At 42.2% G+C, this 20,694-nt stretch overlaps 2 protein-coding genes across 2 annotated transcripts; one reads left to right on the top strand and one right to left on the bottom strand.

The window, feature by feature from the left end:
- Window positions 1-2,885: 2,885 nt before the first annotated feature.
- Window positions 2,886-8,423, top strand: LOC122845938 (lysophosphatidylserine lipase ABHD12-like). Its single transcript, XM_044142516.1, has 12 exons — window positions 2,886-3,355; window positions 5,026-5,128; window positions 5,314-5,433; window positions 5,566-5,596; window positions 5,686-5,731; window positions 6,273-6,402; window positions 6,515-6,552; window positions 7,034-7,113; window positions 7,815-7,897; window positions 7,991-8,069; window positions 8,159-8,292; window positions 8,375-8,423. Exons 1-12 carry the CDS (start codon window positions 3,244-3,246, stop codon window positions 8,406-8,408), a joined length of 990 nt encoding a protein of 329 aa, XP_043998451.1. The 5' UTR covers window positions 2,886-3,243; the 3' UTR covers window positions 8,409-8,423.
- A 22-nt stretch (window positions 8,424-8,445) lies between these two features.
- pygl (phosphorylase, glycogen, liver) lies at window positions 8,446-19,444 on the bottom strand. The gene is made up of 20 exons (XM_044142515.1): window positions 18,956-19,444; window positions 18,435-18,536; window positions 18,277-18,355; window positions 17,838-17,941; window positions 17,092-17,223; window positions 16,897-17,008; window positions 15,887-15,969; window positions 15,666-15,803; window positions 14,772-14,864; window positions 14,052-14,198; window positions 12,834-12,997; window positions 12,488-12,602; window positions 12,262-12,363; window positions 11,253-11,400; window positions 10,371-10,429; window positions 10,153-10,294; window positions 9,825-10,032; window positions 9,603-9,737; window positions 9,452-9,518; window positions 8,446-9,084 (listed from the first exon to the last, which is right to left on the bottom strand). Exons 1-20 carry the CDS (start codon window positions 19,196-19,198, stop codon window positions 8,896-8,898), a joined length of 2,562 nt encoding a protein of 853 aa, XP_043998450.1. The 5' UTR covers window positions 19,199-19,444; the 3' UTR covers window positions 8,446-8,895.
- Window positions 19,445-20,694: the final 1,250 nt, after the last annotated feature.

Below are 20,694 nucleotides of genomic sequence, written 5' to 3'. Positions count from 1 at the left end.
CCCTCCTGCTTTTCCAGCTGCTCTCAGAGATCATCAAGCACTCGGGCAGGCCAGGTGTCCCCCACACTCCAGACTTGGGATCCCCTCCATTCACCACAGACAATAGCCGCCTCTTCACAAAAAAAAAAAAAAAAAATAATCAATCAGGACCCTACATCTGGACATTTCAGGAGCTTCCGTAAGCAAACACAAAGAGAAACTGTGCAATAATGAGGAAACTAAATGGATAAATATATATATATATATATATATATATATATATATATATATATACGAATTCACAGCAGATTTGCTTTACTTTCTACGGTCGACCTCTAAGCCAATTTAGCTCTTAGACCTTCACCATCAGAGCTGCTCACGGGGACGACAGCTGCCGCCGCAGAGAAATCACCCGGTCCAGGTCATAACAATGAGGTTAATCCTCACACACACCCCAGCATTGATAGGTGACTGCAGTCATTATGTCCAGCAGATGTTAGTGAGGAAAATACTCAAAAGTGTTCATCTTCATGCCTGTTGATGCAGCATCAATTTATATGAGGCTTTTAAAAACAAAAATTTTTGATACTCCCCAAATTCTTCTTTATTCTACTTCTTTGTGTGTCATTGGGGGGGTTTTTAAACGTCACTCTAATTAAAACGAAATTACGTTGCAGACAGAACCTTACAGAGAGGAGGGAACGCAAGTGTTACACAAAACCAAAACTTTAACCGTTTAAAAAGTGAGCGTGGGTTTGATCACGGAAATGATTTCTTTGTCATCGTGTCAAAGTTTGGACACAGTTTAGAGAACCACAACTTTGAGAACAGAAAAAGAATGAAGGTAGAGATTCTTTAATTTCTCAATGTTGGGACTTTTCTAACATCAAATCCCCCCCCTGCCCCCCACTAACATTTCCTACGACATTCTGGACATTTCAGAACACAAATCACACAGCTGGATAGTATTTTCTGTATGTTCTCAAACAATAATCACTTCAGATTCCTCTCGTCTTCTACAGGATGAGATGAGGCTTTTAGTTTGCAGTGTAACAAAAAAGGCTTAAAACTCCCAACATAAACAACAGAATAAAACATAAAAAGTCACAAGGCACAAAATTATCTTAGCACCAATTTCTCAAAAATAAAATAAAATTGCATCAGAAGTGCCTGAGTAACACTTTTTCAAAGTCAAATAAAGGAGGACAATGTTTATATATCAACAGTGTCAAATGTTTAGCAGTTTTCTTTAAAACATTTTTTAAGTGATTGGAGCTTCTGAATCTCGTTGTTTCTTGATTATATAATAAAAAAAATTCCCCATGTTGCTGTTTAAGTGTAGTTTTATTCTGCATATGTTTTAAATGACTACGCTTTAAGAAACTCTAAAAGTTTGTATTATTTCTAGTTTAACAGGACTAAGCAGTCAGAGCAAAGTGATGGGCTATGCTAACGAAGCTAATTTTTTACAGAGGGATGTTTGAAGGAAAGTGTTCACTATCTTCATATTTTAAAAAAAACCAATAAAACTAAAAAGTTCCCACAAAGGTTTAATGTTGGGGAAATAAAAATAGAAAGAAAAACTCACCGAAGCCCCCGAACTCGGTTAGCAGTTGTCTCCTTCTCGGACGCGAATATTTGGAGACAAACGTCTCTAGAACACAAAAAAAAAGTTCACAACATTTCTCTGCTGACAGCGCCGTGTTTCTCCTGGAAGTTAATTTATCCTCTCAGCCTGTTTGACACACCGTCAGGGTGAGGTTAGGGGCGTCTTCTTCCTGAGAAACATTACAGAGTGCGGGGGAAAAAAAGTCTTCTTGACTCGCTTCCTCGAGTCCCTCTGGCTGTACGATCATTCTCCAGAGGTTTGTAGCGGATTTTGAAAACCGCTTGATAGAGGAAGGGGCGGCGACTGAGGGCCAGCGCGGACTCACTGGTCCCAGCCTTCATCCCCCTAGTGGACGGAAACGGAACTGCTCAGTTTGCCTCGCAAAGCTGAGCAAGCTGGTAAAAACTTTCACCTGCTTTTACCAGCTTTCTTCTCCTACACAACTTTTGCTCTCTCGCGATATGTCTCTTTGTCCAAAAATAAGCACCACTGTATTTGACTTGCTATCAAAGTGGAGGTCAAATGGGAATCCACTTACAATCTATTAAAACCAAAAGCCATAAAGGAATTTTAGAAGTTTTATTTTCTCTATTGCCACACTTTACCTATGTGATTGGAAGACAACCATCTACATTTAAGATTTGAACCTAGGACCTCCTTTCCACTAGAAAACAGAATTTTTCTTATGGAAATGAAACAGGCTGAACAGTGGCTGGTTCACTATGTAGCTTAAATAATACGCTGTTTTTGTCATCTGTTGCTGGAACTCATATTTTTTCAGCGGGAGAGATTGTATTCTACAAGCTCGTCATTGTTTAGATAAATATATTCAGTTTATAATCTAGAACCAGATTATTCTCTGAAATCTTATATTAGCAAGACATTTTGGACCACACAACTGTGCAGGGGCAGATTATGATTGATAAACTTATATTCAATATAATAATTATCACAATATGAAAAAAGTTAGCAGAATAAACAAATAATGTAACAGCGGTATGCTAGCATCATGTACTAGCTTAAAAATATTAGCATAAAAAGATCTAAAAAAAAAGGCTAAAAATTGCCCAGTTGTTACACAAAGAACGACAAAAGTGTGGCTATAAATACATTCTGAAGAAAAATGTTGAGCTAAATAAAAGTCACTCAACTCATAAAATCGTTGTTACTGAAAACTGCTATAAAATAAAGCTAAACGTTCTCATAGTGAACGAAATAAACAATTATCTACCTCACATTTAATCTGCGCTGCTTTGTGCCAAAGAACTTCACTTCCCACAGTGCTTTGCTGCGTAACGTCAACCGCGTTTGCGTAATTTTGATAATCGTCGTCGTTTGACGGCGTATTCTTAACTGGACTGGTTGATTTTGTAATCTTTATACTCAGTGGGCAGAATTAAAAAAAAATCTTTCTCCTCTTTGGCAGACGGAGGTTATTTTTTTGTTTGTTTTTGTTTTGTTTGTTTGTTGTCTGTGCACGTCCGCCTCACTGTGTGAAATGTGAACAAGCAGCAGACAGCTGAGCTTTGACCTCCTCTTCGTGCCTTTCGCCACACTGCAGCTGGGTTTTCTGTCGGCAAACCCAAACTGGAACAAAAAGCCAAGGGCGGACCTAATCTGGACTCCAAAGAAGACGGCGGAGAATAGCTTTGTCCATGGCACAAATGAAGAAAGTTCTGTCCTTCCTGCTGACTGCCTATGTCTCGGTCCCTGTTCTTCTCTACCTGTTTCCCTGGATACTGAGCTATGCCATATTCTCTCATCTGCGTAAGTACTGCTCCTGGTTCATATGGGACACCAGAGGATTTCACTGGCAAAAAAAATATTACGCATATATTATCCAGCAGACAGACCGGAGACGTCATACAATGATGGTAAATATTTATACCTAAACAGAGGAGGCGACCTTGACTAACTTGTTGTGTGCAAGTTATTAAATTGTCATTGCATTTACAGTGACTGTAAAATTGTTCTCATAAACATCCAGAAATTATAGTTTTTCAGTAGTTATTCCACCAACACCAGTGGGATATAATAATAATAATAATAATAATAATAATAATAATAATAATAATAATAATAATAAAAACAGATTTTCACATAAACTACAGGAGAAACTTCAATTATTCTAAAGCATTTATTCTAGAAAATTATTCACCGAGTTGCGAGAGTATTCACACACTGTGAATGTGTTGCATTTTGTTACATTACAGCCACAAATCTCATCAGTGTGTTTTTTAAAAAAAATTTATTGGCATTTGAAGTGCTGGACGAACACAGAGTCACACAAAACAGTGAATAGCGTGTAAAATAGTCCAGAGTTTTGATATTTTACCATAAAAATTGAAACGTGTGCTGTTCGTCCATACGTAGTCCCCCTTTACTCTGCCTTCAGAGGTCAACGAATTAGAAAATGGAGGACTTCCAGTCCTGTGAGTGATTTAATCTCAGCATAAATCCGGCTGTGGGCAGTTTCTGAGAAAACATTAGTGAAGACGAAGAAGAAGCGTGCTAGAAAGGTTGGGGATGAATGAAACCGTGGAGAAGCATGAAGGAAGGTCAGGTTGTGAAAACTGCCGGACGTGTTCAACATCTCATGGAGTTTTGTTCCATCCGTCAGCAGAAAATCAGGAGAACAAGACGATTTATTGGCAGTGTGCTCCGCCAGCCCAGTCCTTATGGAGAAGTGTCTAAAATAAAACCATTTAAGGATTTATGGAGCTTCCCACAAGCCATGACGGCTCAGAGCAACCAGGTGGAAGAATTTCAAAAGAAAATTTTCACTTTTCTGGTGGACAACCTACAGTTAGAGCTACACATGAAACTTTTTTTTTTTTACGTATTAGAATGATCTAGTCAAAGTCCAGACCTAAGTGTGGCTGAGATATTCATAGTGACGCTGCGTCTGATCTGACAGATACTGGCATATTTTGCATAATGTATTAATCCAGAATAGATGTTCAAAATAAAACTGCACAGACGCTCTTGCAGCGATCATTAATGGATCGACATGGAATTACCTCAGAGGGGGGAGAAAAAAAAGGTGCATGCCACACCTATCAGATTTTTTCTTGTTTTTGTTATTGTTTTTTTCTGTTAAAATTTTTTTTTTTTGGAAACAGTCTTAAGTTTTCCTTTTTCCCCAAAAAGTCTGTCACATAAAATCTCCCAAAAGTAAAATTCACAAAAATAAAGTCACCACTTTGGCTCTAATGACATAAAATGTGAAAATGTAAATAAATAAATAATTTCATTTAAAAACAAAAAGAAGAAAAAAAGAAAAGTCCCTTAAATGCAGCACATGAAACCCCAGTAAAACATGACGACGTTAAAAAGTTTGTGGCTTTCGATGCGTCTCGAGGCAGTGTGTGTGTGCGTGTGCGTGTGTGTGACATTACAAACGCTGCGGCGCTGACCTGCTGCGCTCTCACCTGCAGTGAGGTTTCCATACTCGGTGGATCTCCGCAGACCTCAGGATGTCCTGAACCACACCTGCAACTTCTACCTCAGCCCAGAGGAGGGCGTCTCAGTGGGAGTGTGGTAGGCTGATTGCGGCTCTTTCAGTGCGTTGGCGCTCTCATCCGGCGCAGGGGGCTCTTGAGTCAACAGCGGCATCATGGCTGCACGAGGCCCCACTCTGGAAACCCGCTGTATTTTCTTGAAGCTCTGTTTGTTTGTGCCGTTCAGTTTGCCTTTGTCTTTTTCACTCCCTCTCTGTCTCAAAGGCACACGCTCCCCGCCAGCCAATGGGAGACGGCCGCTGGGAGGGATCTCGACTGGTACCAGGAGGCCCTGGGAGACGGGCGTCCTGTTATTATCTACCTCCATGGCAACGTAGGGACCAGGTGGGTTAAGTGCAGAAGGATACGCATCCTTGAAACGTTCCTAATAGAGTCTAGTGGGCATTAGGCGGTTGCCATGGTTCTTGTTGGCCGGAACAGACGAGACTGAAAGTCTCTCTCCTTTTGTGTCTGCAGGGCGATCAGTCATAGAGTGGAGCTGGTGAAGGTTTGAGTAAAATAATAAGTTGCTTCCAGGTGTAAATATGTTGCCTTTGAGCTTTAATAGAGAAGGTAAATTGTTTTATAATCTTGTAGATCCTGAGTGCTGCAGGATACCATGTCTTATCGTTAGACTACAGAGGTAAGGAAGAGCCACACCCTGCAGGAGAGAGTAGAAAGTAAAACTTTACTGACGTAGCACTTTTTATAAAGTAATATCTAAAGGTTAGTTTTTATTTGCTGTAAGAAAAAAGACATCTAATTTCCAGTCTAGTTTTATTTATAGTTTATATGCAAGTCATGAGTTACAGGGACCAACAGGGATTTTTTGTTATTTTAATTTTTTGAAATTTCAGAATACCTGGGGGCGGGGGAAACCATTCAATCTAGACAAAAAGACTGGATGTGAATGTAGGAACCTCTTTCTGCAAGGAAACAGTTAGACTGTTGCACCATCCAGCCTTATAAATTTAGATCGAGTCCAAATTCATGGAACCTCGTGATCTGCGATTCTCCTAATTGTGATTCTGAAAGTGGAGATTAATACACTAAAACTGAAAGTAATGCAGCATGCTTTCCTGCGTTTGACCTAAAAAAAAACCAAACAGACAAAAAAACCTCCCGATAAACCCAGATAATTTAACGACGTCGGCCTTTCAGCCTGCAATGTGTCTTTTAATGAGGATTTGGAGATTCTTCCGGAGAGCCCAGCGAGGCTGGGTTGACCAACGACGCCCTCTACCTGCACCACTGGGCAAAGACACGAAGCAGAGGGAGCCTGGTCTGCCTGTGGGGACACTCTCTGGGCTCTGGGTCAGTTTCTCTCTGAGCTTCCTTCATTCATACATTCATTCATTCAGACTGCTTCTCATGACAAAGACACAATACCCAATTAAGGCTTTTCTTCTTCCTTTTTCCTCCCTAGAGTGGCCACCAACGCTGCAGTGAAAATCCAAGAACAGGGTGGGTTTGAGTTGAGGTCCGTTCTCAAAAGCATCACAGGCCTTTTGGCTGACGGCTCTCAGGCTGCACTCAAAATGAAAACAAAAATATAAATACAGTGATCTACTTCTGGTCGTCTCCGGCTCTGTCTGCAAACCTCTGTCGAGGTCCAAAGTGCTTTAACAAATATATTGTCTCGGAGAAAAAGTGCTGGACAAAGTTTGTCGTGTTGCAACCAAAAATGTAAGATTCTGTGTCAGAAATCGGGACACAGATGGTTGCAAAGCGCAAGGTGAACAATATAAAAATAAATCTGTGCATGTTGTAATCGTCTCCCTTTGAGCTAAATAAGAACCAGTTTATTTAGGGTAAGTTTTACTGTGTGAAATTTACCAACAGCAGTGGTGCAAGACTTTAGGTTAGTACTTTTATAAACACCGATTGTGGCTTTCGATGCGTCTCGAAATAAATAATAAATAAGGTCGTGTTTTTGGCACATCAGGTTCTGCCGTCGACGCTCTGGTCCTGGAAGCGCCGTACACCAGAATTGGAGAAGCCGTAGCAAATAACCGGCTGGCCAAGGTGAGAGGTCGACACGCGACGGCGAACCTCCGGTCGGTTCGCCCAGGCTCTGACTGAAACACGGCCAAAGTTATTTAAAGATGGACATTGCTGCTTTCCGTCTGGGACTTCTGTTTTAGTCGCTTGTGGGATAGCAAATAGACTTTTGAGAGAAGGTGGAGACTAGATAACATCTTCAAACTGCTTTCCATTCAAAACCTCTGTGTTAACATGTGACGTGTTCATTTTAAATAGCAAGTGAATGAAATAAAAGTGTGTATTAGTGTTGTAGTTTGAAAATGGGGGAAGGAAAGTGTGAATGTAGAATTAAAAACTGCATTTTAAAGCTTTGATTTGTATTTTCTTGTTCTGGTGTGGATCAGAACTTTATGAATTCAGACATTTTCAGAACCCTCTTCCCTATTTATGTTTCTTCTCATTTGACCCAACATTGCCCACATAGGGAGTCCATCATTTCCAGAAACTGCTAATGACAAAGTAACAAAACTGTAGATTAAAAAAAAAAAGAAAAGGCTTTGACCCTTGATCAGTTTAAGTTTTTGCTCGATTCTGAAGACATGTCACGCACAATACCTGACAGTTTTGCATCCTAATACTTCTCTGCAACTTTAATTGTCAAAAGTTGACTTTTACGTTTCGCGCCGCGTTAGTTATTTACTGTGTTAAATGTTCACTTTCTCCACTTCCTTCCGTATTTCCAGCTGTACATGTTCCTGCCGGGTTTTGAGAGTTTACTCTGGAACATTCTGGAAAGGATCAACATTTCATTTTCCAATGATAAAAAGTAGGTTTTTGCTTGAAACAAAACCAGATTGAGAACATTTTTTATTTTTTTTTGTACCCTGATCATCAGTAACATCTGCCGTCGTTTCTGCAGTTTGGAGACGCTGAGCAGCCCCCTCCTGATCCTGCATGCGGAGGATGACAACGTCGTTCCGTTTCACATGGGTCAGAAGGTACGCCGGGTTCCCCCCCCCCCGTCTCTCTCTCCATCTCTAGATTTCCTGTCTGATTTCCTCAAGCTCTTTCCATCTATCGGACCCAGCTGTACCAGATATCGCTGCGAGCCCAGAGGGAACCGGAGGCGGGCGATCGAGTGCAGATGGTCTCCTACGGGGCGAACCTCGGACTGTCCCACAGCCACATCTCCTCGGCCCCCGACTTGGCAGACGTCGTGCAGTGAGTTGGGGAGCCGTCACCAGTTTAGTGTTCAGAAATCACGGCGCTGTTCGAATTTAATCCGCGCTCTTCTGTGTTGCAGAAAATTTCTAAAAAACCTGGAGAGAGAAAGATGAAAGTCTGGGGGGGAGGAAAAAAAGAAGGAATAAATCATTTTGACTTAAGTTTTGGGTTTATTTTATTACAGACAGAACACAAGAAAACTTATTTTTGTGTGTTTGGTTTTTTCGAAAGCATCTTTTGATTCTAAACATGGTTTCTCTATCAGGACAGGACACAAACTCAAACAAATGTAAAAAAAAAACAAAAAAAGCTTTTAACTGCTGTGTTCCTGATGTCCATCTAACTTCCTGGATCCTGCGACCGTCCCCGATCCGCAGGAATGTCAGAGTTGAGGCGAGTTCTCAGAGCTTTTCTGCCCCTCGGAGACTGAATGTGTTGGCGCTAAAGAAATGTAACAGTGCTTTGACTTGGGGGGTGAGGGGGGGATGTGCGTTTCTACCAGCACCACAGAAGAAGAAGAAGAAAAAAGAAAACGGAATGCGTGGCATAAAGGCTCTGTTCTGTAAACACAAAAGGCAGCCCAGCAGATGAGGAACTTTTTCACATTTTCTTCAGAGCCTTGACGGTTTCCTCGATGGCCTCCCGCGGCTCGCTGGGAGGCGGGATCTTCAGGTCGGTCGGCTCCACCCCCCACACCTCGGTGGCGTACTCTGTGATTGTTCTGTCGCTCGAGAACTTCCCCGTCGCCGCGATGTTCTTGATCGCCATCTTCGTCCACTCCACTGTGTCCTGATGGAGGAGATAAACGTTTGAAGTGCAACAGAAATAAATCTGGAAACCTGCGGTAAATAGGATTAAAGATTTGTAATCGCAGAAGCAGAATCTCTTGCTGGAAAACTTTTATTTTGTGTTTTTTATGACTCCGTTTCTGTTTGGGGCAAAAAACGAAACAACAAATAATAAAAACAAAGGAAGTCACAGATGATCAATTAGTAAGTAGAGGATTTATTGATCATTGGTGGGGGAACCTATTGATTTTTTTTTTCCGTCAATTGAATGTACAGAAATGATAAAGATGGATTTTTGAAGAAAACTGTCAGAATTTAATACAACAGAAGAAAGAGCAATTAAGAAAAGAAGGGAAAAAAAACATTACCTGATAGAGTTTGCTGACTTTTTCTTGGGTTTTCAAGTAGTCTTCAAAGTCTGCAAACACTTTGAATCTAAAAAGAGAGAAGAAGAAGAAAAAAAACAAGGATGTAACTAAATACAAGAAGAATAACAAAAGGAAAAGTGAAGTGGCTCACCGGTCGTATTTGAAGAGCATGTCGGTGAGTTCCTTGAAGAGCTCTGGATTCTTGGGGCTGAAAAATCCACTTGCGATCTGATCCATCACTTGTTTCAGCTCGGGGATCTTCTCGTAGTATGTCATGGCGTCATACCTTAAAAACAGAAAAACAAAAAATCTGACCCTTAAAGAGAAATCTTCAAATTCCGCTCTGCTGTGGGGTTTCTTTTATCTCGTTCACCCCTTTTTGTCCATCTCGGCCACATCCTCCACCCGCATGCCGAAGATGAAGAGGTTTTCCTCGCCCGCCTCCTCGGCCATCTCCACGTTGGCTCCGTCCATGGTGCCGATGGTCAGCGCTCCGTTCAGCATGAACTTCATGTTGCCCGTCCCCGAAGCCTCGGTGCCAGCGGTGGAGATTTGCTCCGACAGATCTGTGGCAGGAATCACTGAGGAGGAGAAAAAAAATTAAATAAAATCACAAAGTGACACCATTTCCTTTTCCTCTCCAACAGAAGTGAGTTGTTTGGGGGGGTGGGAGGGGGGGGGGGGTATTAATAAATGTATACCTTTCTCCGCAAGAGAAACTCTGTAGTTCTCCAGGAAGATGACTTTCAGCTTGTCTCCAACCACGGGATCGTTATTCACCACGTCAGCCACCGAGGTGATGAGCTTGATGATCATTTTCGCCATGTGGTATCCTGGCGCGGCCTGCAGGGGGCGACAACGCGAATCGTTCATTCCGGTCGTGTTGCTCTGTGCCAGCTCCGTCGTGTTCCTGACCTACTTTCCCACCGATGATCACCGTTCGCGGTACGAAAGGCGCGTTGGGGTTCTTCCTGATGCCTGATGGGAACAAAACGTGAACATTTTGAAAGTTTAAAATTAATTAAACTGAACTGACAGAGTACAGCATTTTAAAATTGAGGTAGAGACTGGAATAATAATAAAAAAAGATTTGTAAAAAGAGAAAACAAATACAACTTCAAAAGGAACAGATTTTTTGGGAAAAATTTTGATTTGGAACGGCAACGACTGAAAAATGCATTTTAATTGAAGGCGCTGGTTTATGGGACAATCTTGACAGAGATATAAAGCAATCTAAATTTCTGCATTTAAAAGAAATTTGAAAATTATGATAAAGATGTGGCACGGAGTAAGCTGATATTTTGCTCTGTTTTTGAAACATGTCTGCAATAGTCTGAGTTAGACAGCTAATCCTCATTGTTTGTGAATAGATACACACAACTGTGTGTCCAAACTTTTGGTCTGTACTGAATAAGTTCATACTTCTTACTGCTCCATTTCCTTCATCGTTTTCATTCAGTTGTTGCACAAATGAACGCAAATTTTGCACCAGTTTGGATTCATCCATCACACAAAAAGCCACAAAGTATTGAAATCTGAGCGCTGTGAATACAGCACGTCTGTGGAGAGCCGTCCAAAAACGGAACAACAAAAAAGAAAAAAAAAAAAATAGCAACTTCTCTGTTTATTGCAGCTTTGTGGAAAATTTCCACAGCTGATTGCAGTGGCTGCATTCCTCATGTCTGTTTTAACATGAAGCTCCAGGTGAGGGTGGAATATTCCTCATCAGGAAACGTCTGACTAAGCAGTAAAAAATAAAAAAATAAAAAAAAAACACAAAACAACTCGTCGCTGCACATACGGTTGTACAAGGCGATGATGTGCAGGCAGTTGAGCAGCTGCCGCTTGTACTCGTGGATCCTCTTGACGTGGACGTCGAACATGGAGGAAGGGTTGATCTTCACCTGGTACTCCTTCTCCAGGAACTGAGTGAACTTCAGTTTGTTGTCCTGTGGAGAAATGCGACAACGGGAGTCATTGATGTGAAAGCTGCCGAGTCAGGAGAACGCTGCCCGGACATGTCTGTGGTGTGCAGAGATATTCAGATGTAGTTTTCCATGATATGTTGCGTCATTGTTTCTGCTCTGATCATTTTTCACTTTTTAAAAGGACAAATACCTCAGGAAGAGCAACGACTAATTAAAGGGGCGTTGCTTTCTTAGTGTTTTTCCAGTTTCATAGCGCCATTTTATAGCACAATTAAGTAGCTGTGATCACTTCAAATGCTACATACATCAAACATGACTGAAAAGAAATTTTGCTTCCTGATTTAACGCCTAAAAATTGGCCGTCTGTCTCTTTAAGAAACTCCTGCTCTTTTGCTCTTTCTGAAACTCCGCCGTCAGAAAGCCATCACAACTATTAACCTGTTAGCAAAGCTGTTAAGCAGCGTTTCACTCAAAAGTAGCTCCTATAATGATCTCGGCAGATGCTCAGTTCCACCAGGTGTTTGCTAATTGCTGCTGGCTAGTCTGAAGGAGCCTAGTGGGCAGGGCTGCTCTGTGAGGCCGAAGTCGCATCTCTGAGGAGGAGCAGCATCTCAATGTCGGGGCTCGCTTCTCCCAGGCCTGTTGCGCAGCTGATTGGTTGCCATGGAGGTTAAAGGATTTGTCAAACGTGTGAGAAAGAATCGCAGCAACGCTCCAGGTTATGTTTTTGATGAGGGAATAACATAAGATGATGTGAAGCTCAAACACTGCCTCTTTAATTGAGAATCAGATGATGGGATTTTCCCCGTTTCTCTCGGTTCTTCTGAACCAGCTCAGCTCACACACTGGGTGAGAAAATGTCAGCAGACCCGTCAGACCCACCTGTTTGATTTTAGCGACGTCTCGGATGAAGGCCAAGTCGTTAACGAAGTCATTCAGCTTCTTCAGCTGGCTCAGGTCCTTCACGTAGTCCTCCCCAATGACCTGAGAACACGTCACACCAACCAATGTTCACGTTAGTGTTTAGTCAAACACGTTAAGAGGATTCTACGTCCTAAAGGCCAATTGGCTGCTGAGGTAAACAGTAAAACTAAAGAACGTGTCGAACCTCAGCAATGAGCTCAGCCAGCCCGGGGTTGCAGAGGAGCAGCCAGCGTCTGGGAGTGATGCCGTTGGTTTTATTCTGAAACTTACCGGGTTCAAGGTCACTGAAGTCTTTAAACCTGAAAGAAAAATAATAAAATAAAATAAAAACAGAGGAAAAGTTCGGATTTGCCATCTGGACGAGCAGGAGTTGGATTTCAGCCAACGAAATCTAAACTTAACAGACGGTTTTCTCTTTTTCTCTGCCAACATGCTGAAAACAGAACGACATTTACTTTTAGATCACCTCCTTCACACTTCTGACAAATCCTGGGACTTTTATCACAGTCGACCGTCGGCAAAAGGCTTACACTTCGGTTTTGATGATGTCGGAGTGTATCTGAGCTACTCCATTGACGGCGTGAGAGCCTACGATACACAGATGGGCCATGTTCACCCTCTTGCAGCCGTCCTCTTCAATCAGAGACATCTTCCGCAGTTTGTCCATGTCGTTCGGGAAGAGAGCAGCAATTTTCTATGGGGCAAAAAACAAACAAACAAAAACGTATTCAAGCAGTGACATGTAAAAGCATTCAGTCCTTTAACTCGCATTAGAATTATACATTTAAATTTTATTTGGATTGATTGTATGAGTAATTAGAAACCTACCAAGACGTGTTTGTCCACCTACACTGATTGGCAAGGCAAGAATTTATAAGAGAAGCAGCCAAGAAGCAAGTTGTAACCCTTGGGGGAGCTGCAAAGACTCAACTCAGGTGTACGCTATAGTAATGGCTTTATATATATATACACATTTTCAAAAGTAAACACACAAGTCCAGAATTGAGACTGCAAAGGGGTGATTCAGATCAAAGCAGATTCATGTTGTTTTTTTGTTTTTTTTACAATGGCCCAGTCAAAGTAAAAACCTAAATTCAGTTGACAATAGATGGCTACAATTTAAAATTGCTGCCTTTATAAGTGCAGATGCCTCAAAAAGCTTCCAACTGTAGTTTCACCATAAGACTGTTGAGTCAGGACAGCTCATAATAATAATAATAATAATAATAATAATAACAAATGCAAGTCACACTTTTCAGATTCTGATTTGCAAGACCTCGCAATAAATCAGTTGCTCAAACGATGAGTCAAAATGAGCTGGACAACTTCCATCCTGACGAGCAATGTTGCTTGAAATACAATTTTGTTTGCCGTTTTTAATCCGTGTCATTTCTGGTTTCTGGTTCCTTTGTTGGCTCATTGTGGATATTTGAAATACCTTCCACTCCCAGCGTTCCTCACAAAATGTAAGTTCATTAATATTTGAAAGAACAGTCTCATTATTATGCCATTTTCATTGCTTCACTTGAAAAACGGCCTCAAAAGCATCATTTATCGCAATAATTTGGACAATCTATCAGTCCGTCATCCTGTCCGCCACCTTTTATCAGTGGAAAACTCAATAAAATACACGCGCAAAATGTCATGTTTCGCACAACCCTGTACAAGGTTTCACATCTCAGAAGATATATATGTAAAAAAAAACCACATTGTTTGTCCATTGCTGGATATTCGGCGTCTCTGCTTACGTCTAGGTGAGCCTGGTTGATCTGGTAGATGATCTGCAGGTGTCTGGGCAGCAGTTTCTCCAGCAGCTCCACAGGCCAGCGCTCCAGGGCCTCAGGGAGGATGGTGTGGTTGGTGTAGGCAAACGTACGCCTGGTGAGGTCCCAGGCCTGTGAAGCCAGAGGGACAAGATCTCGTTTAAGTGTTGTGGAATAAAATAACTATTCACAGTATGTTTACGTTTAGGTTTTTAACTAAAGGTTGCATTTTTCTCACTATGTGTATTAATCTGATAAGCTTTTTTTAGAATATCAGCGATGACACCCTGTCTGTGTGCGAAGGGCATGAAACAGTATATATAGAGAAGTGATTCCTTTGTCTAGTCAGATCTCAGATGTTCTGAGTTCTCCGTCTGTACAGATGTAATAAAGCTGTGTTTTGTTCTCTCTTTTTAACAAGGTTTGGATTTTGATCATTTCTCGCACTCGACAGTGTTGCATTTTAATAATCGGGAGTAAAACCAGGCTTTTAAAACAAACTCCACTATTTTACTCCTTGCAAAACAGCGCAGAGTCGCAGATTGAAATTCAGCAAATCGCTTCGTCCCTCTCGCCCTGCGGTTTTAACCACAGCTCGCATTGCTTGCCCTTACTTGTTCTCGATTTCCTAATTTCCACTTCCTGTCACGGTTGCCGATGATGATTAAGACCAACAAGAGACCTTCGATGGCGACGTTAACTCACCGTGTCCCAGTCGAGTTTCTCAATGTCCACAAAGACCCTCATCAGTTCGGGGATGGCCATGGCAGGATGGGTGTCGTTCAGCTGGATGGCGACCTGGAAAACAGGAAACGGTCCGACTGTAGCTGTTGGAAAGCAATGAGTCGGTCCTTTTGTGGATTTTTGAAAACAGTTTTAAGTCATAGTGCAATAGACAAGAAGGGAACATAAATGAATAAATCGGTTCATCTCTGATCTGAGCATAACAGGCCCACAGGAGACAGAGAAAAATAAATGAATAAAGTTATAAATTCCTGCCAGAAAAACTCACATTTTCTGGAAAAACAATGTCTGAATTGGAGAAGTCAAAGATTTGCTAAAAAAAAAAAAAAAAAAAAAAATCTAGAAAATTTGAGGTTAATTTATTTATTTATTTATTTATTTTTACTTTTGGAAATTTTCGTTTTCAAAAGTCAAAAGTTTTCAACTGTTGAAACACAAGTCTGTTTTTTCTAGCACGTTTTTAACTTTTCAAACAGAAATTTCTGAGTTTTTTTTGTTTTTCTAGATTAATCTCTAGTTGTGGAGCTCAGAATTTTCCTCGGTTTTTCTGGAAAATTACTGTTTCTTTCCTTGGCAGAAATTCTCTTTTCTTTTCTTCCTACAACGTCCCTAATACACCGTCGTGGATCATTTTGCTTCCCCACCCCGTCCCTTTTTTATTCACTTGTTTTTTAAAACCAGGCAACCATGACTTGACAAACCTCATCCACCTCACAGCTTCAGGCAGCTGCAACAGATGCAAGCAAAGAGGAAATGCTGACATAATGTTGCAAACTGACCAACAAAATGAAGCAACACGGCAACTAAAAACAGACAACCGCCCGGCCTTTTGCAACACCGGTTCCGAGTTCTCACTTTGTCCGGAAAGGCGTCGAAGGTGGTGCGGCTCGGCCTGCCCTTATTGGTGGTCTTGAAGCGGCGGATGATGTCTTGGAGTGTGGCTGCCACGACAAAGTACTCCTGCTTCAGACGGAGCTCCTTCCCTTCAAAGAACTGAACCGCAGGAACAAGAGCATAAAGTTACACCGCGGTGGAAAACGTCTGATGGTTTCCTGACCACGAAAAAGTGAACTCACATTATCGTTTGGATAGAGGACTCGGGAGATGTTCTCCGCCAGATTTCTGTCCAGAACAGCCTGTATGTAATCGCCTACATTAACTAGAGAAAGAAAATAGTAGTTTTGGTTTTAAAAAAATTAAACACCGTGAAATGTGGCAGAGAGGAAGTGACCACAATTGCAGAAGTTTCTGTTGATCTTGCACACATCAAGCACAAACACCTTTAAGCTTTTCCACAACACAAGCAAGTTATTTTACTGTAAGTACATTGTGGTAGACCAACATAGCGAAAATTGTAAATCTTTGCAGTTAAAAAAAACTAAGTGTGGCAAAAATTTATATTCAACCCTCTAAAAACACCTGACTAACTTTGCACAAGTTAGTGCAAAGTTACTCTTGTCAAAATAAGTCAAGCTCAGTCAATCAGTCAATCTAAAAATGTTGCCGCATTCATGTTCACCTTCATGTTCCACCAACGTTTCCTTTGGGTCTCATCTGACAAGAGCGCTTTCTACGTGCCACTCTTACGTCAAAGCCAGATTTGGGAAACCGCTAAACTACTTAGCTGTCCTTAGCAGATCCCAACACCTGAGGCGTGGATGTCTCCAACTCCTCCAAAGAGCTCCCCTGGATATAGTCTCTGCATATCAGATTCAGTCCTTTATTGACTGGCCTGGTAGTAGAAGTGAACAAATATGCCTTGGATGTGGTCATTGGTCTTAATGGTTCATTTTTCTTTCAGAGCCGCTGCATTCATACAACAGACTATGAAAGAGACTTGAATGGAGTGGATTTAGAGGTAACCAAGTCAAAGAAGGCTGGCCATTTTCCTTTTACTTCAGTTACACTTTAGGGTGGTCTACCGTGCCAAAGTCGAGCAACGCACCCTGAAGAATGCTGTCGGCATGTGCCAAATGACTCAGGGGATCTGAATACCTCTGCAAAGCCCTGCACATTGTCCAACTCCTTTGCCAAAGAGGTATAATATGTTTTTTTGCATGAAAGCGAGACACCCTCTTGGACTTACAGTCTTTCAAGTTGAAGTCGTTGGGCGCACGGGCCGACCACAGCCTCATCGTATTCACAGTGTTGTTCATGTAGCCAGGGACGGGCGTGTCGTAAGGCATTGCTAACACAACCTGCAGGTGAAAACCCAGACATTTACTCTCGTTCAACCCAAATTCACGCAAATTCTTTCCACTATGAAGTTGCCACCAAGTACCTGAGTGTTAACCCACTTGGGCCCGTCTCTCGTCTCCTCCACTCGTCCGTAGAAGTGGACCGGCAGCATGTACTCGGGGCGAGCCTTCTCCCAGGGGTTTCCGTGCCTTAGCCAATCGTCTGCCTCCTCCACCTACAGCGCGGGAGGTTGCAGATAAGTGAAAGTCCCAGAACAAACTCGGCCTTATCTGACCTCTTTGTACCGTATAGCCTGAAACAAGGAAGCAAGGTCAGCTCTTACATCGGCCCGCAATAGCATTTTTTTGTTTTGTTTTGTTTTGTTTTGATGTAAATAATGGCTCTCGCTAGCAGCAGACATCAGGCGCACAGGTTCGTCCACCTGCGTGCGTACAGAACGGTTCAGAGTTCAGGGGGACATGTTTACACTGACAGGGTTCGACCCGCAAAAAACAGCAGAAGCCTGCAGTTTTGCAAGCTGCTATCAGAAGATACACAAAGGTTTATTTTGTCATCCACAAAACAAACCTTAGTCTGACCCTCTTAGCCATGTTAAGAGGGTCAGGCTACAGTATGTTCCTTTTGTCAATAATTAACTTGCGATGTTTTCTGACCCAATTCATCTCAACTTTAGCTTCTGTCAAACTTTAAAAGGGAATACTGCTTTCAAAAAAAAGGATAAAGGTGGGGGATAAAGGTCTTTGTCACAGCTGAGCTTCAGGTACTTTTCAAATCCTTATTTAAAAAACAAAAAAACAAAAACAAAAACAAAGAAGGAAGCACAATAACCTGCCAGCCATCTCTTATCTTCTGATTGAAGATGCCGTATTCGTATCTGATGCCATAACCGTACGCTGCGAGTCCCAGGGTCGCCATGGAATCCAAAAAACATGCTGCAATAGCAGGGAATTCAAATATTACATACAGTCAAATAAAAACTTGGGTGTTTCTTTTCTTTTTCTTTTTCTTTTTTGTGGCGCTGCAGGAGACGTTTCAGCGTCATATTTTCTCATTTCCACCATCTGTCTGCAAACTTTCTTAAGCCGAGAGTTGCTTCACCTGTTCGGCAGACATGCAGATTTATTGGAGAAGAGCCTACGTACCCTGCAGACAAGGAGGGTGCAAAAAACTACAACGGATTCAAAACGTGTGTATGGGAACGTGCTCTTAAAGTTAACCTCAGTCCCACTTGTCATCCTCAAAGACGGCTTTGAGGACGTCTGCTCACCTGCCAGCCTGCCCAGGCCTCCGTTGCCCAGACCCGCGTCCTCCTCCATCTCCTCCAGCTCCTCCATGTCCAGGCCGAGCTGCGGCGAGAGCGTTTCCAATCAGCACACTCACAGCGTCGAGCTGCTCAGATACGGCAACTGAATGCGACCGTCTGACCTGGTAGATGGCCTCGTCGCAGGCATTCTGCAGGCCCAAGTTGATCATGGTGTTCTGCAGCGTCCTGCCCATGTAGAACTCCAGGGACAGATAATACACCCTCTGGGGGGAAAAAAAAAAAAAAAAAACATGACAGGGGGAAATTAAATCTGGAACAGTCTGCGGCTTTTAGCATTAAATACGTCAATAACGTCAATACACAGGAAATGCAGTTTAGAGCTGTAAAAGTAATGAACGTAAGTGGAACAATCCTGCCTTCCACTGAGCAAACAGTGATTAATATGTGAACCTGACGCACTGACCTGAAAATACAAAGCCTCTTTGTAGTCCAGAAACTTTATGCAACACAAACTAGTGGCCCAGCTTTCTTTTAGAATGATCTGTGTGTGTGATGCATGCGACTGAAAGTTTGTGCTCGGATCGCTCCTTGAACATTCATTTCATACAATAAATACATTCTGAGGGCTACTTTGGGTCCAGATTTCTCTCTCTCTTTTTTTTTTTTTTTTTTTTTTTTTTACCTTCGGGTCTGTTTCGTAGTAAAACTGCTGCGTCCTGATCCATCTGCCCACCAGGTGGTCTCTCACGGTGTGGGCCAGGGCGAAGTAGTAATCCCTGGGCGTCGCGATGTTCCTGTCTTTGACCAGGGTGAAGTGCAGGTGGCGATTGAAGCCCTTCTTCAGCTCGGCCACGTTCTCCACTCCCACGATGCCCCTGATGCTGATCTGCTTCCGCTTCTCCTGGTCGGTGAGAGGAATCGCCATGCTGACCCCGAGCTGCTGCTGCTGCTGCGGCTGCTGGAAGGAAGTGTTTCTGAGCCTTGACCCGGTCCAACGCGACTGGGAGCGAAGTGAAGTGAAGAGGAGAGACGTGTTGCTGTTGGAACACAGCCGCAGTTTTCATGCAGGAGTCTCCTCCTCGGACTGTTTCTGATTGGCGAGTACAAGGGGGAGGAAGGCGTTTCGTTTCGTTTCGTTTCGTTTCGTTTCCTTTCCTTTCCTTTCGTTTCCTTTCCTTTCCTTTCCTTTCCTTTCCTTTCCTTTCCTTTCCTTTCCTTTCCTTTCCTTTCCTTTCCTTTCCTTTCCTTTCCTTTCCATTCCTTTCCTTTCCTTTCCTTTCCTTTCCTTTCCTTTCCTTTCCTTTCTTTTCCTTTCCTTTCCTTTCCTTTAGAGACGGGGGCGGGGAGGATACACTCCGGTCAGGTCAGCTGAGCTGAATTTCAAACACAACTTTTAGAGGAAGACCGACGTGGAGGGTCTTCCTCTAAAAGTAGGAAGACCTGGGTCTGTTTTGGAGAGGAAAAACACAGCAGGGACTAAAAAAACCAACAAGGCAACCAGCAACAGGATAGAGACTGGGTTGGTGAGTGAAGAAAAAAAAAAAAAAAAAAAAAAATCCAGGAAGAACCAAACTGACATACATTACATACTAGATAATGGAAAGTTTCTGTCAGAGGGATGCAGCGAGAACAACGTTCAAAGTTGTTTATTTATTCGTTATTATTGTTTTTTTTAATTTACTTCAATTAAATCTATCTATCTATCTATCTATCTATCTATCTATCTATCTATCTATCTATCTATCTATCTATCTATCTATCTATCTATCTATCTATCTATCTATCTATCTATCTATCTATCTATCTATCTATCTATCTATCTATCTATCTATCTATCTATCTATCTATCTATCTTTTAGTGTTATAAATGCACAATATTTAGTTATAAATATTTAATTATAGTCAGGGGTGAAAGTAGTTTTACATTCTTGAGGGTACTATGACAGAACTGTGAAAGAAAACCTCTTTCTGTGCCTTGGAGTTTCTGTGCTGATGAATTCCTTTGCGAAGCGATAAAATCTGGGTACCTCTTGCTACAAAATGGAGCCATGTTTCCTCCAGCCCACTGGCTGCGATGTTGACACCTTGGAAACGCCGTGAGACCTAAACTCTGAACGTCACGGCGTGGAGTGCATCCCAGTTTTCCATGTCAGGCATATAACCATTCACTTTAGCTTTCAAACTGGTTATATTGGTCTTGTGTCCAGACAGAGGGATAATCAGTGGGCCTATATCATCATGACCTGCTTGTTCTGTACTTCGTCTTCCTGACATGGCGCCTCCTCACCCTGACTCTCATACTGAGGAACCACAGAGCTCTCTTAAGGTTAAAGACACTTCCTCTGAAGTTGGGACATTTTTCCTCCGACAGATGTTGGACTGGAATTGATTTCAGTGTCACCTGTGAATGTCTGCTTCTCA

The sequence above is a fragment of the Gambusia affinis genome, linkage group LG16, assembly GCF_019740435.1.
Source record: "Gambusia affinis linkage group LG16, SWU_Gaff_1.0, whole genome shotgun sequence".
In the NCBI taxonomy this organism is placed as follows: domain Eukaryota; kingdom Metazoa; phylum Chordata; class Actinopteri; order Cyprinodontiformes; family Poeciliidae; genus Gambusia; species Gambusia affinis.
Note: the sequence above shows the minus strand (reverse complement) of the source record. Positions and strands in the feature narration are given on the sequence as shown.

What these genes read in the sequence shown, in the direction of transcription:
- LOC122845938 (XM_044142516.1), top strand. Translation starts at nt 3,244, where the DNA reads ATGGCACAAATGAAGAAAGTTCTGTCCTTCCTGCTGACTGCCTATGTC. An exon ending in CTTATCGTTAGACTACAGAG is followed by an intron (nt 5,732 to 6,272) that starts GTAAGGAAGAGC and finishes TCTTTTAATGAG; the next exon opens with GATTTGGAGATTCTTCCGGA. An exon ending in CGTTTCACATGGGTCAGAAG is followed by an intron (nt 8,070 to 8,158) that starts GTACGCCGGGTT and finishes TATCGGACCCAG; the next exon opens with CTGTACCAGATATCGCTGCG.
- pygl (XM_044142515.1), bottom strand. Translation starts at nt 19,198, where the DNA reads ATGGCGATTCCTCTCACCGACCAGGAGAAGCGGAAGCAGATCAGCATC. An exon ending in TCAACCAGGCTCACCTAGAC is followed by an intron (nt 12,998 to 14,051) that starts GTAAGCAGAGAC and finishes TTTGCCCCATAG; the next exon opens with AAAATTGCTGCTCTCTTCCC. An exon ending in GCCGAGATGGACAAAAAGGG is followed by an intron (nt 9,738 to 9,824) that starts GTGAACGAGATA and finishes TCTGTTTTTAAG; the next exon opens with GTATGACGCCATGACATACT.